The sequence below is a fragment of the Hippoglossus hippoglossus genome, chromosome 2 (genome assembly GCF_009819705.1).
Source record: "Hippoglossus hippoglossus isolate fHipHip1 chromosome 2, fHipHip1.pri, whole genome shotgun sequence".
NCBI classification, from domain to species: domain Eukaryota; kingdom Metazoa; phylum Chordata; class Actinopteri; order Pleuronectiformes; family Pleuronectidae; genus Hippoglossus; species Hippoglossus hippoglossus.
This window is the reverse complement of record NC_047152.1, coordinates 10,418,556-10,431,509: the sequence shown is the minus strand read 5'-3', so window position 1 is coordinate 10,431,509 and position 12,954 is coordinate 10,418,556. Positions and strand designations below refer to the sequence as shown.

Below are 12,954 nucleotides of genomic sequence, written 5' to 3'. Positions count from 1 at the left end.
ACCTGCCATCGCCTCCTGGACAGAACTTGCTTCAGCATGGCCGTGCTGATGCTCTTGTTCGATGGCGACTGCAGGAAGAAGGAAGCACACACCATTAACCTGAGTGGAGATATAAATCCAAAGACACACTGAGACACTAGAGGAGAGCGGCAGTTCACCTTGAACCAGGGATGACGCAGGCACTCGGTGGCACTCGGCCTCCTAGGACAGGGAGAAATATGCTCATGAGGACGGACCAGAGACACTGTTACATGGAGCCAAACACAGAGTCGTGAAGACGCTTACAGTCGGTCCAGCACCAGCAGTTTGATGACAAACCCCTTTGCTTCTTTACAGAGGTCAGAAAACATGCTCTCCTCGAACGCCACGTTGTAGTTCCGGATGTTTAAGGCAGTGGCTCGGTCGTTCTCTCCCGCGAACGGAGACACACCAGTCAGGCTGGAATGAATACACAGGAGAATATGAAACTGTGAAGAAATATACGCATAAAGATAAATGAATACTCCAGTCACGAGTCTGTTGAACGTACCAGAGGTAAGTGATGACACCGACAGGCCTGTGGGCGAATGGGACAGATTCAGATTATTCAGTTGCAGACGTGTAAATAAAGATTTTATCCATGCAGTGTTGAGTCACTCTTTCACAGGTGGCTCACCATATGTCTGTTGCCGTGGAAACAGGAGTTTGGTTAACAATCTCTGGTGCGATGTACTCCGGCGTGCCGTACTTGCAGTAGTACTCCTCCGACGCCTCCAGTTTTATGGCATTTCCAAAGTCACAAATGCGGATCTGGTCCCTCCCTGGACTTGCCATTAGAATATTCTCGGGCTGCAGGCGAGTGTGTGAACCCAGAAACACAAGGTTAGTAACTGGTATCAATCTTGGTGAAACACTCATGATGAAGCAGCGGCGGTGGGACGGAGAAGCACCTTCATATCAAGGTGGGCAATGTTCTTCTGGTGAAGATAACGGAGACCTTCCAGCACCTGCTGAACGCTGCAGCGGATCTGTAGAGGATCACCAGGGAGGGAATTTAAAACTCGTCACGTTACATAATGTTAGCGCAGTGCGGTCGGCAGGAGACACACAAACCTCCTGCTCCAGGACCGTTGTTTTCCTGGCCATTCTCTCCAGGAACTCCTCGTGACATCTTCACACAGGAGTTGAGGAAAAAGACAGAGCGGGGGAATCAAGTGGAAGGTGCATGAGAGATGAATTATAAATGAGCAAAAGACTCCCACACATTCTGTCCTCCAGCTAATTCCCCTCGTCGGTGATGAGTCAGAGAGAAAAAGCTGCGCTGAGCTTCATCCGTTCCTCCCGGGAACCGCAGAAGACATTAGGATTAATGCTTTGGATCTTAAGTGTCCTTGAGATAAAGTTAAGTGCACTTTTGGTCGACAGTGAAGCACATTAGATCTAAAACAGTGCTGCAGGAGAGCCAGAGTCGTATTGACGTACAGACGTGACATGTTTGTAATAAAACATCATTCAAAGAACAACACAATGAAACACAAAGGGATACAGCTCCGTGATGAGCACCACCACGTCCTTCTTCTCGAAGGCGTCGTGGAAATAAAGGATCCTCTCGTTGTCCAGCTCCGACAGAAGATCCATCTCTCGGAGGGCCGACGCCTTCCTCTTCCCTCGTGCCGAGATGAACTTGGCCGCCAACTCGGCCTTTCCCTTCTTCTGAGTCACTCTCTTCACGTAGGAGAAGACGCCCCTAAACAGGAATGACATTAATTCTTCTATTAAACAGTCGTACAACAAAGACGTCACAAAACATTATGGTGATCGACTGCTCATGTCAGGACGTTTTCTGGAGCTTCTCCTGCAGCCTCCTGGTGTTGATGAGGTTTCTAACACGTGACGGATGAAACGTCTGAGTCTGCTGCCGTGTTTAACAACCAGCTCCAACAGATTCTCTCAGAGGGACTTCCTGTCTCCTCCGAGTCCGACCGGAACAAATCATCTGTCGTCGCATGTATTCACTTTGCTCCGGCTGGTGACTCATCTGTCATTGCTGCTGTTGAGCAGGTGCGACTCCCCCTCCTCCCCCCCCCCTCCCACCTCCCACAAGCCTCGGCTCTCAAACACTCGACGTCCTCGCTGTGTGTGGACGCACAACAACTCAGACATGCCGTTACACACACACACACACACACACACTCACCTCCCTATCTCTTTGTGGATATCATAGTAATCAGTCAAACGCCTCATCTTCCTCAGAATGGTTCCCTCGTCCTCCATTGGTTCTGCAGCTTCTTTTCGCTCTGCAGGGAGCAGCGACATCAGCATGTTTACTGGGTGTGTGTGTGTGTGTTTGGCCGTGCACGTGTGCCAGCACAGTGACAGATGGTTTCATATTGTAGCCTAACAACCCCTTGTGGTCCCGCCCATATGGTGCAGCTACTGGTTTATGTGACTGTGCTGCATCAGCAGTTTGATGCGATGGAAACCTAAAGGTGAGACTCATCAGCACGTGGAGGAAAACACTGGTTTCTGAATATATATTTATATATTTGTCATATGAACTTTTCTCTTATTGTGTATTATTGTGTACTTCAGTGTGTGTTGCTGTCAGACCTGTGTGAACTGTGACTTCAGCCTTGCAGGAGTTGGAGGCCGCCAGGTTCTTGGCCGTGCACGTGTACACGCCCGAGTGCTCGGGGCGGGCGTTGAGAACTACCAGGGAATATTCTGGGTCGTCGTACACAAATGTGAAGTGGCTGCTCTCAGAGAGACGCACGTCATCCTGCAACAGAACAAAGGATCATTAGATTAGATCATTAGACACGGCTTTAGATTTAACAAATAAAACTATTTCACATTTTCACACAGTCAAATGAATGCAAAGGAATCACAGTTTGTTTTTAATATAAAAGATAGAACCTCTACCTTATACCACAGAATATCTGGGTCTGGTTTCCCTTCGACCGTGACAGCCAAGCGAGACATCTCCCCAACGTGCACGTCCACGTCCTCCATGATGGTTTCAAACTTAGGAGCCACTACAGATGAAAAATAGGACAAATAACATTCAAGTTTTAGATTGAAATAAGACTGAATTCATAGTTGATATAACTGACTAACGTAGGAGCTACGTGACAATGCAGATGTTTTCAAATTCAAAACTCTCCAAAACTCAGGAGGCAGCAAAACTAAATATCCACGGCTCAAGTTAAATTACCGGCCGCTCTCCCGTGTTGGATTTACAGCTGCCAGGAATAAGCAGCGCGAACTTTGGATTCTTTCTAAAATGCTAAATTTATCACAGGTTTCTGTGCCTGAGCTCAACTGACCCGCCATAGCCAGCTGAAGCGTGCAGAGGTCACTGCCAAACTGGTTGCTGGCCGTGACCACCAGCTGGCCCACGTCCGTGCTCCTGACCCGCTGCAGCTTCAGGGCGTGCTGGTCGTCGTCCGGCATGCTCATCTCGTACATCCCCGGCCTGTTGACCAGCACCACCCCCCTCCTGAGGAACACAGGGGCAGAACCACTCACAGCTACAGACCATCAATCAGGACCTGAACCGTTTATACACACAGCTTGGATTCATATTCTCTCTTATTTCTCTTGTATATGCAGAGAACTCACCTCTTCCAGGTGACAGCTGCATGCACATGGTTCAGCGTGAGGGTGATGCTCGCAGGTTGGTGCTCCACCACGTACACAACGTCTGGTTTGTCCAGAATGACCGGTGCTTTCCTCAGATAAGGTCCTACACAGATTAGAACAGTTCAGAGTGTGCACTCAGATTATTTCCTTGGAGGACACTGAATGCAGTACCTCTGTCCAGCAGCTGGACCAGGTCGGTGGAAGCTGACGGTTTGCTCAGCGTCTTGCCGGTGGACGTCACAACTCTGAACGCGTAGCGCACCCCCTTGGACAGGGAGGTGACGGTGTAGCTGGTGTCCCGCAGGTTCGAGGCCACGACGGACCACTGGATCGAGCCCAGAGGCTGCTGCTGCACCACGTACAGCAGAGAGCTGGTATCTGCACACACATGCGCTGTTTAGTGACTCAGCCTGGATGATCACACGACACAGCGATGAAGATGAAGATGAGGTGGATTCTGTTTTGTTTTTGTGTGAACTCACCAAACGAAGAGTCGAGCCTCTTTGGTCTCCTCCAGCTCAGGCTTATATTTTTCCCTGTGATGGCCTCTATCACTGGAGGACCGTCAGGAGGATCAGGGACGATATCTGTGTTACAATAGATGAATAAATGAATATGTTATACTATATTTCATGTGAGTAACAGCAGAGTGAAACATGAAGTGTCCGTGCTGACCTGTGATGTACAGATGTGCGTAGCAGGCTGCTTTGCCCAGTCGGTTGGAGACGACGGCCTTGTAGACGCCGCCATGAGCGTGACAAGCGCTCCGAATGAGCAGATTGTGGACATCCCTGTCTGAAGAACAGACGCCCACATTTCTTATTTCCGATCTCCACCCCCCCCCCCCCCCCCCCCCCCCCCTCAGTAAACAGCTGATCTGTGTTTCTTATTTACTTACACTGGGTCATTTTGCGCTCCTCGCTGCTCTCGATGCGTTTGCTGTTGTGGTACCAGGCGATGGTGGGGTAGGGCAGGCCCGCCACCGTGCACCTCAGCACCACCTCCTTTCCTTCCACCATCTCCACGTCAGCCAGAGGTTTGACAAAGTCGGGCATCGTCCTCTTCTCCACCTCGCTCTCCGCCCCTTCGGGCTCCTCGGGGATGGACGGCATCTTCTCCAGCTTGGCCCTGGAGGGAAGACGCAGGGACGTAAACAGACTGACTAACTTTGAAATGACGCGGCGGCTCGTAAGAACATCTCTTACATGTGAGAGGAGATGGCAGCTCGAGGTTCCTGCATGTAGAGCTCAGCCGTGCTCTCCGCCTTCCCGTGGACATTTTGAGCGACCGCTGTGTAGAAGCCTTCCGTGTCGCCGCTGACGTGCGTGATGACGAGCGAGTGGCGACCGCTCTCTTGAAGGATGCGCACATTGTCGCTCTCCTCCACTCGCGTCTCTGAAAGACAGTCGAGTAAATTGCAGCTGTTAGTTACGTGTATGTAGAAAACCGCACGCCGCAAATATCAGACAGACGAGCGAGGTTCTTACCGAAGTGCGTCCAAGTGACTCGTGGAGCAGGCGACCCGCTCACCTTACAGTCGAACCGGGCTGTACGACCTTCAATGACCTCCAGGATGTCCAGCTTCCGGGTGAACAGAGGCTCCTTGGATGGAGTCACCTTCAGGGTCGCGCTTGAGGTCAACTCCTCTGTAAACATTTGAAATATCACAGTTAAATTCTCCGTCTTCTCAGAAAGGACAGGGATCCCAGCGTTTACCTTTGGCGGTGCTCAGCTTGCAGGTGTACGTCCCACTGTCGTCCTCGTGCACTGAATTCAGCAGCAGACGACACCTGAAGGAAAAACAACCGTTAAAAATGTCCAACAATGAAACACTGACTGACAATCTTTAAAAAAGTGTCTCGACTTTTTCATTTCCTGCTCCCGACGCACCTCTTTCCATCGAAGTGCATCTTACAGTTGAGCAGTGCCGGCTGGATCAGCTTCCCATTGGACAGCCAGTCCACCTCCACATCCAGAGGCCCGGTGACGTGACACTCGAACTTGGCCGACTCCCCCGCCCTCGCCGCCACGTCTTTAACCCCCCGGGTGATTCCCAGCGATGCCTGTGCTGCAGCTGCTGATCAAAACACAGATAAAGAAACTAAAGCAACATATTTGCGACGTCAGGATTAAACCACACGGTCGTCACGCACCTGCCACCTCCACTCTGCACTCCGCCTGCCTGCTCCCGTATTCGTTGATGATCTTGCAGACGTAAAGCCCCGAATCCGACCTCAGCGCTGAGCTGACTCTCATTTCCCTGATGCCGTCGTCTGTCTCTCGCACTGCAAAGCGTCCCCCCGTCTTTACTGCAACTTTGTCCTTCAACCTGGGTCAATACAAAGCGGCTGTCAATTTAATGGAGGGTGTGTGTGTGTGTGTGTGAGAGACAGAGACAGAGCTTCAGTTGTCTCCTGAGACATCATGTTGAAATCAGTCTGTGAGAGAAGGAGTCATACCAGTAAACCATGGGTCGAGGCTGCCCTCTGACCTTCGCTGAGATGATGACGTCTTGACCTTCAGTTGCCCCCTGGTCACACGGGGCCACCTTTAAAAACAAATCAACTTCCTGGAATTACCTAGAAAGTCTCAGTTCCCGTGGTGACTTTCATGGACAGAATTTCCAGGCGTAGGTTTTGCCTCTGAGACACTCGTACCTGAAACGAAGGACGCTCCTTGAAGCAGAGACTCTTACTGAGTGTGTTCGAGTCCCCGACCTCCATCGCCTCCTCCTGGGGGCTCAGATACTCTTCGTCGGACTGGATCGGACTCCTGACTTCCAGGGACACGGCTGCTTGTTCCCCCTGCGTGTGGGACGTCTCTGGAGGAGACAGACGAGTGATGCTGGACGTTAAGTAGATGATGGAATTTGATGGAATTTCAAGGGCACTGCTGCTCCATCTAATTAACTTCTCCTTGGGTTCATGGAAAGGTAAGATCCACACTTTTTAATTTGAGTAATTACGTGCAAATGTCTTTGACGCAGGGTGAACGCTGGCTAAACGTCTGGAGCGTCTGTCAGAGCTCTGGTGTTTACCGTCGCTCTGGAGACGAGCGCCTGGCAGCACCGAGCGGCGAGTTAGAGGATAAGTGGGCCGTGTCCACGCATCTTCACACTCACATCAACACGGACCACAGGGGGGCGCTCTGCAGTGACCCAAACTGCACAGATAATGAATTAATCCCTTAATCCCTGACACAATCACTTGCTTATTCCCATGGAGCTGCAGAGCAGACACTCTGCCTGGACGCCAGCGAAAGTGAGATTGAATTCACAGCTGGGAGGAGAAGTTAGGACCCAGTCCCCCTGCCGCCTGCTTCACACTCACACATCTGGCAGGAGCAGATAGGAGAAGACGACAGCGGCTTTTTAAACTAAATCAACAAGGTGCATTCAGTTTGAAATGTCATAACGCTGTGTATTATAAGTAAGAAATGCAATAACCTACCTATCGTCACATCTCTGAGCAGCGCCTGTGCACCAGGGATAACTCCACAGACTATTTACGTCAAGCTGCCAACTCTTACACAACTAAACCTTCCCTTTCAGCCTCATCCTCTATCCTCTCCTCTGCTTCCTGTCACTGTCGTGTTCTCCAACAACATCCTGACGTTCAATATCTTATAGATTCTTTCAGGTGTCAGTGGTTTTCATACTGCACAGAAACAGATGGAATATATATTTGTTTCATAACAACACAGACTTCATTTTGTTCCCCTTGTCGAACTCACTCCCATAATCTCCCTCCACATTCTGACAACTCCAGCTCCAAGCCCAGCAGCGTGAAATCTACTGAGAGATAAAAAAAGAAAACTCCGGCAGTAATCTCAACCAGCGACACAAAGCAGACTGCAATTACCCGAAAGAACAAGAGGGCGGCTAAAAATACTCCTTAGACTCTACAGGCCTAATATGGCAACGCAGGCCCGGCTCTGCCTGCAAGACGCTGCGAGAGCGAATGCTCACTTTGTTGACAAAACTCGGGACAAGCAGGTTTCATTTACATGAGCTGATACAAAACCCTGGGAGCGGTGCAAGCCTGTCTCACACACACAGACACACACACACACACACACACACACACAGGGTACAATATAAACAACACATAACAGAAGCCTTTTCCAAATTGGAGCAGTTATTTTGTTTACTTCTCATTCCGAATGCCACGGCTGCCTTGAAGGCTCCAGGGACCTTTTGTGTGACGGGGCAGCTCTGTGATTTGAATCCGCACCGAGATGAGGGGGTGCTTTAAAGAATTAATGGGTTGCCATGGCAACTATCGCTGCAAAGAGCCCCGGTTGGGATGCTGAGCTCTAGCGGGCCTTTGCAGCCATTAAGCCAGCGTGTCAGAGCGGAGGAGGGCTGGCAGCGGATTAGAGCGAGCTGAGTCAATATGTTCATGTATTTCAAGAGGAGCAACATCTTCGTCTAACTTCATCTCTCAGTATCTCCCTCGCCGGCGTGCTCTCACCTGACTGGATGGAGAGCGGGGCGCTGCAGGACGCGCTGCCCGCCGCGCTGACAGCTGTGACGCAGTACGACCCGGCGTTGTTCGGCCTCATCTGCTTTATCAGCAGCCGGTGCTCCTCACCCGCAGCCTTCACCACATGGGAGGCATCGCTCCGTATCTCCACATTCTCCTTCCTCCATGTCACTGAGGGAAACAAACACATATTCACACAGGAGGAGAAAGAGCCGATACAACCCTCCCACTGAAAGAACAGATATAGAACAGTCCAGCTTTCAGAGATGTGTCAGGAAGACGCCTCTTTGTTTGAGGGTTTCACATTTCTCCAAAGGATCTAAACAAATTGTGAAGCGGAATTTTTTTATCCCCACACAAAAACTTTAATCCAAATCCCTGTTTTCAGCTGAGTCACTGAACCAGTTTTAATCCTGTTCTCTGCTGTAGAAATGTTCCTCCAGTGTTGTTCAAACTATATTTTATATCTATTTTAACAAGATCGTGCAAACAACAATCTTCCGCAGCCAGTTCGGGGGGGTCAATTTTCAGAGGGTTACATTTTAAATATGACCTATATTTGTATTTAGCAGATTTTTATTGTAGATTTTTCATTTCTGAAATTGAAAACAAAGAGATAAAACCCTCTGTCGTACCTGTGGGTGGAGGGTTTCCAGTGATGACACATCTCAGTGTGACCTCTGACCCCCGGGCCCCTGTGGCGGCTTCGAGGGGCCTCTCAAACCTCGGGGCCTCAGCCGGCTCCTCATCAGCCGACAGGTACGAGTCATCGGATGAGGCCCCTGGAAACAACAGGTGAAGTGTTGTGAAAGGGTCGAGCCCCAAAGTGAATCACAGGCTGGTTTCTGTCTTTAGCTTCTATCTCTGAGTCCTGAACCTGCAGCAAGACTGAGTTTAACTTTCTTGAATGAACAGGAGTTGGGTCGTACAAGAAACAGCCACCATTCTATAACCAGCCTGTCAGTCTCTATACCCATTAAAATATACATTTAAACTATGGTTCTTCTTCATACCTTCCTCTGGAGCCCGGGGTTGAGCAGAGCGCCCTCTCTTGCTCTTGCGCACCCTCCTCTCTTTCCTCCTCACGCTGTCGGCGGCGCACTCGGCCTCCATGGGTTCATCCTCCACCAGGATCGTGGGGATGTTCATTTTCAACGCAGGCGACGCCCGCCCCACCTCCGCCTTCCTCCTCTTTACGAGGGGGCTGACGGACGGAGTGGGTGACGGGGTGAGGCGGGGGGGCTTGGGTGGATACTGGGACCCTGGTTCCCTCACAGCGGCGAGGGGGGCCGTGTTCCCCATGGGGCTGGGAGACCTGCGGCCTGCTTTGTGGCTCATCTTTGAATCCGTCCCCAGGTCTCTGGAGGGGGACGGTTGTGTGTCTTTGTCAGCTGCTGGAGCGCGTTGTACTTTTTCTCTGTGTGAAAGACAAGAAACCTGTTATGTAATACTGACAACAAGTAATCCAATAAATACAATATTTAAAAATCTTTTCTTTGTTTCGCTTTGAATCTTTTGAGCGAAATATATTTATCTCCCAAAGGAAATACACAAGAAGCAGATTTGTCAAAATTTTAAAAATCACACAAATTCTTGATCAAAGATCATCTGCGCACCTGGTGAGACTCGTCCGTGTGGCTGTTGGCAATGGTTGCCCTGGTAACTGGTGAACTGGTGCTGTCTCCATGGTAACAGAGATTTTCCCTGCGTTTCCTCGTGATGAGCCGTCCGCTGGTTTCCCCCGAGAATCTGGCTGTGTCATCCTCTCCTTTACAGGGTCGTTACTAAGACTCCTCAGACCGTTGCCTTGGACCCGGGGACGAGTCGCTCCAACGTCCTCCTGCTCCAGGGCTCGCTCCCTGGCCTCCAACTTCTTAACCACTTGGGGAGGAATGGGCTCCAGCTTCCCCACAGGCCGACTCTCCTTCTGGGACAGCTGCTCCGTGGAGTAAGCCTTCTTCAAGCTCGGCTTTCCCACGAGCTTCTTGATCCTCTGGAGCTCCTCTGCGAACTTGCTCTGGTAGCTCTGGACCCTCTGGGAGTAGCTCGTCTTGTCCTCTAAGGAAGAAGCCCGTTGCTTGAAAGCTTCTCGCCTCTGGAGGACCCGGCCCTCCTCTTTGCTGGGGCCTCCCGTCTTCTTTCCACCGCCGTCTGAGTCGCAGGAGGCCGACCGTCCTGCTCCTCCGGGCCCGTCCACGCTGGCCCTTCGCTCCTCGAACGCTCGGACCTTGTCAAAGATCTTGGGTCCTGCACGGGCCAGTTTGGGCGTCATGACCACGCTGTTGACACTCTGATCTGAGGGCTTGGCTTGATCCGGGTCTTGGTTTGGGGTTCTGCTGCTGTGTTTGTGCGTGGTGGGGGGTGGCTGGGGAGAGGACAGGGGGACACAGGAGGAAAGCCCCTGCGATTCGTCGGCAGTTTGACTCCTAGAGGGTTGAGGGTTAAAGGGAAATGTAGGCATGAAGTTAGAGCTCTGCTGCAGTTCCCGTGGGGTCGGAGGTGTAATAAGGAGCAGACGAGCGTCCATTTTGTGTCAGTTTGTCGTGTTTTCTTTCCTTGTGTATTGTCTGTGCTCATCTGTGCCTCATTTTCAGAGACAGTGTCAAATAAAATAGCAGAGAAATGAATAAAAGATAAAATACGATTTCTTCAGATCAATAATCCGACTGTGGTGAAGTGGAACAAACTCTAAAATACTAAAAACTGTACAACATGAACCGCCCCCTGCTGTGAATCCAAAAACATCATGCCTGCAAATCACATGATCGTTAGGTTGGGTGAGAACATTCATGCTAATATTAGCTTGGATCCAAACCAGCAACCCGTGCATGCCACAGCAAACCCATACAGATTCCGTGTTAATCCAAACGTGAGCTGCTGCTGCAGAAAAACATGCAGTGGGTAAAAAATAGAGTCGTCCCAGTTTCCAGAAGAAGAAGTGCTGAGTAACACATCTGCAGAGTGTGAAGGATCCTCGTTAGAGATCAAACCACACGGAGTCAAAGGAAAGTGTGACATCAAAACAAAGATGGGAGGCAACAACATGTTTAAATAAATCAAATCAAGTCATAAAAAATGAATAAATTCTGTAATGTCTCACATGTGGGATCCGATTTTTGCAAGTTGGGGACATAATGTCTGGTTTTCTTTGAAATTTGGGGGCAGTCATTTAGTTTGATGGACTCCTAAAAGAAAACGCAGCCTTGTGCTATAAGGGCATAGAAAACGTTCTCCCTCTGTAGAGGCTGAACATGCTCCCATAGTAGTCGCTGCCTACAGAAACACTTTCCTCTGACCCCTGAACAGGCCGGGCCAGGTTAGCATGAGACGCCCGGATCAGCGGCTCCACACCCAGGTGCCGGACAGGGGGGGCCCCCTCAGTGGGCCCCCCGCCGAGAGCTTGCCTGGCTGGGTTTGTGGGGTCCAAGTGGGGCCCCGGAGGGCGGGAGCCCAGAGTACGGAGCTCTCGCTCCACCACGGGGTCGTACGTGCCGGGGAGGGTGGCCCTGCGATCCGGAGCATCTGGGTTGTAGTCCGTCAGCCGTCCTCCCTCACCTGGAGAGAGAGAGGGGGGGGGGGGGGGACACTCCTGTCAACTGCTTTGGATTCAAACCATCAGGTTTTTAGAACTGTCAAGAAATCCCATGAAATCCTCCGAAGAAAAGAAACGTCTCTGTCAGTGAATCTGACATTCTCACATTCGCATTCTGAGGATTTGCTGCCATTATGTAAAACACAGAGACATTTCTTTCACAATTGTCGGCTGGAGAAGATCAAATTAAACTTTTAATCTTGTAAAGATTATCAGACTTTTCATTTCTCTTAATTAGGATCATGAAATTGAAAGTGTGAATATCACACTCTTTAGTTTCTAGGCTTTTATTCTTTCAGAAATAATAATTAAGGATAAATAAGGTATATATTTTCTTTTAAAGACTTTATTAATCATGTGCTGACACAGGGAAGATGCAGGAACCCTGAGTTGGTAGAAAATCACTCCTGTTAAAAAGCAAAAGGGTGAGATGGATAAAGAGTGTATTGATTGTTTTACAACAGGAAATGAAAGAGACAGTGTAAGGCTGACGTGGAGCGTGCACCACTTAACGAGACCCCACCCCCCACCCCCCCCATCGCAAATCAGGCAATGATTGGCATTTTAGAGATGAGCAACAGAGACAGGAATGCTTTGGCAGCGAAAAAAGACGGAGCAGTCAGCATCTTGCTTTAACGACGGAAACCTCGAGACGGCGATGGAGTGGACGGTGTAAAACGACAGACTCAGCGATACTGACTCAGCAACATGATCATAAAACAACTATATCTGTTTCTCATGGAGACAGAAGAAAGCACAACAAGAGTGAGATGGGAAATCTAACGGAGGAGCTGCAGGTCGAAGATTTAAACGTTTCTAGCCTCATGTGATTTCCTGCTTTGATTATTTAGTTTCTCGTCTCTGCAGGGCGACGTGGTGAGGGTGAATTCAGCCGACAGACCCGAGCGAACACTGTGTACGAGCGAGGGGAGAGTCCAACACTTGTCTGTGCTAGAGGAGAAGGGTGTCAGTATTTCTATATTCAGACACCCTGTTGCCTGGAGAGGCCGAGCAGCCTCTGTGACGCCGAAACTCTGAAACGGAGATTTAAATACCACAGAGTTATTTAATTATTGATGAGTGCGTCGGTCATTTTCTGTGATAATCGATAAGTTGTCAGGTTTATGATGAGGTGGAAAAACTGCTGACTTTATTGTTTTGTGGATCAATTCATCAACTTTTATATCCTCGTTAAATTAAATTGGTAAAGAATATATAAAATAATTGGTGTCATGAGCTGGTATCATCGCAGTTTCA

General features: G+C 49.9%; 1 protein-coding gene across 5 annotated transcripts in view; it reads right to left on the bottom strand.

Moving 5' to 3' along the window:
• The window catches only part of spega (striated muscle enriched protein kinase a), a 32,245-nt gene that overhangs the window by 7,279 nt on the left and 12,012 nt on the right, over nt 1-12,954 (bottom strand). For all 5 annotated transcript variants that reach the window (XM_034610487.1, XM_034610495.1, XM_034610504.1 and 2 more), the window contains 29 exons: nt 11,510-11,660; nt 9,722-10,531; nt 9,119-9,522; nt 8,741-8,887; nt 8,094-8,276; nt 6,279-6,442; nt 6,081-6,169; nt 5,775-5,950; nt 5,512-5,698; nt 5,338-5,411; nt 5,109-5,267; nt 4,827-5,016; nt 4,520-4,749; nt 4,297-4,416; nt 4,104-4,208; nt 3,793-3,999; nt 3,601-3,724; nt 3,306-3,478; nt 2,902-3,014; nt 2,590-2,758; nt 2,177-2,276; nt 1,526-1,726; nt 1,093-1,150; nt 930-1,007; nt 656-828; nt 530-556; nt 286-438; nt 159-201; nt 3-68 (listed from right to left, as the gene is read on the bottom strand). In XM_034610487.1, the coding sequence (XP_034466378.1) occupies nt 3-68; nt 159-201; nt 286-438; nt 530-556; nt 656-828; nt 930-1,007; nt 1,093-1,150; nt 1,526-1,726; nt 2,177-2,276; nt 2,590-2,758; nt 2,902-3,014; nt 3,306-3,478; nt 3,601-3,724; nt 3,793-3,999; nt 4,104-4,208; nt 4,297-4,416; nt 4,520-4,749; nt 4,827-5,016; nt 5,109-5,267; nt 5,338-5,411; nt 5,512-5,698; nt 5,775-5,950; nt 6,081-6,169; nt 6,279-6,442; nt 8,094-8,276; nt 8,741-8,887; nt 9,119-9,522; nt 9,722-10,531; nt 11,510-11,660 (4,874 nt within the window). The remainder of the gene's footprint in view (nt 1-2; nt 69-158; nt 202-285; nt 439-529; nt 557-655; nt 829-929; nt 1,008-1,092; nt 1,151-1,525; nt 1,727-2,176; nt 2,277-2,589; nt 2,759-2,901; nt 3,015-3,305; nt 3,479-3,600; nt 3,725-3,792; nt 4,000-4,103; nt 4,209-4,296; nt 4,417-4,519; nt 4,750-4,826; nt 5,017-5,108; nt 5,268-5,337; nt 5,412-5,511; nt 5,699-5,774; nt 5,951-6,080; nt 6,170-6,278; nt 6,443-8,093; nt 8,277-8,740; nt 8,888-9,118; nt 9,523-9,721; nt 10,532-11,509; nt 11,661-12,954) is intronic.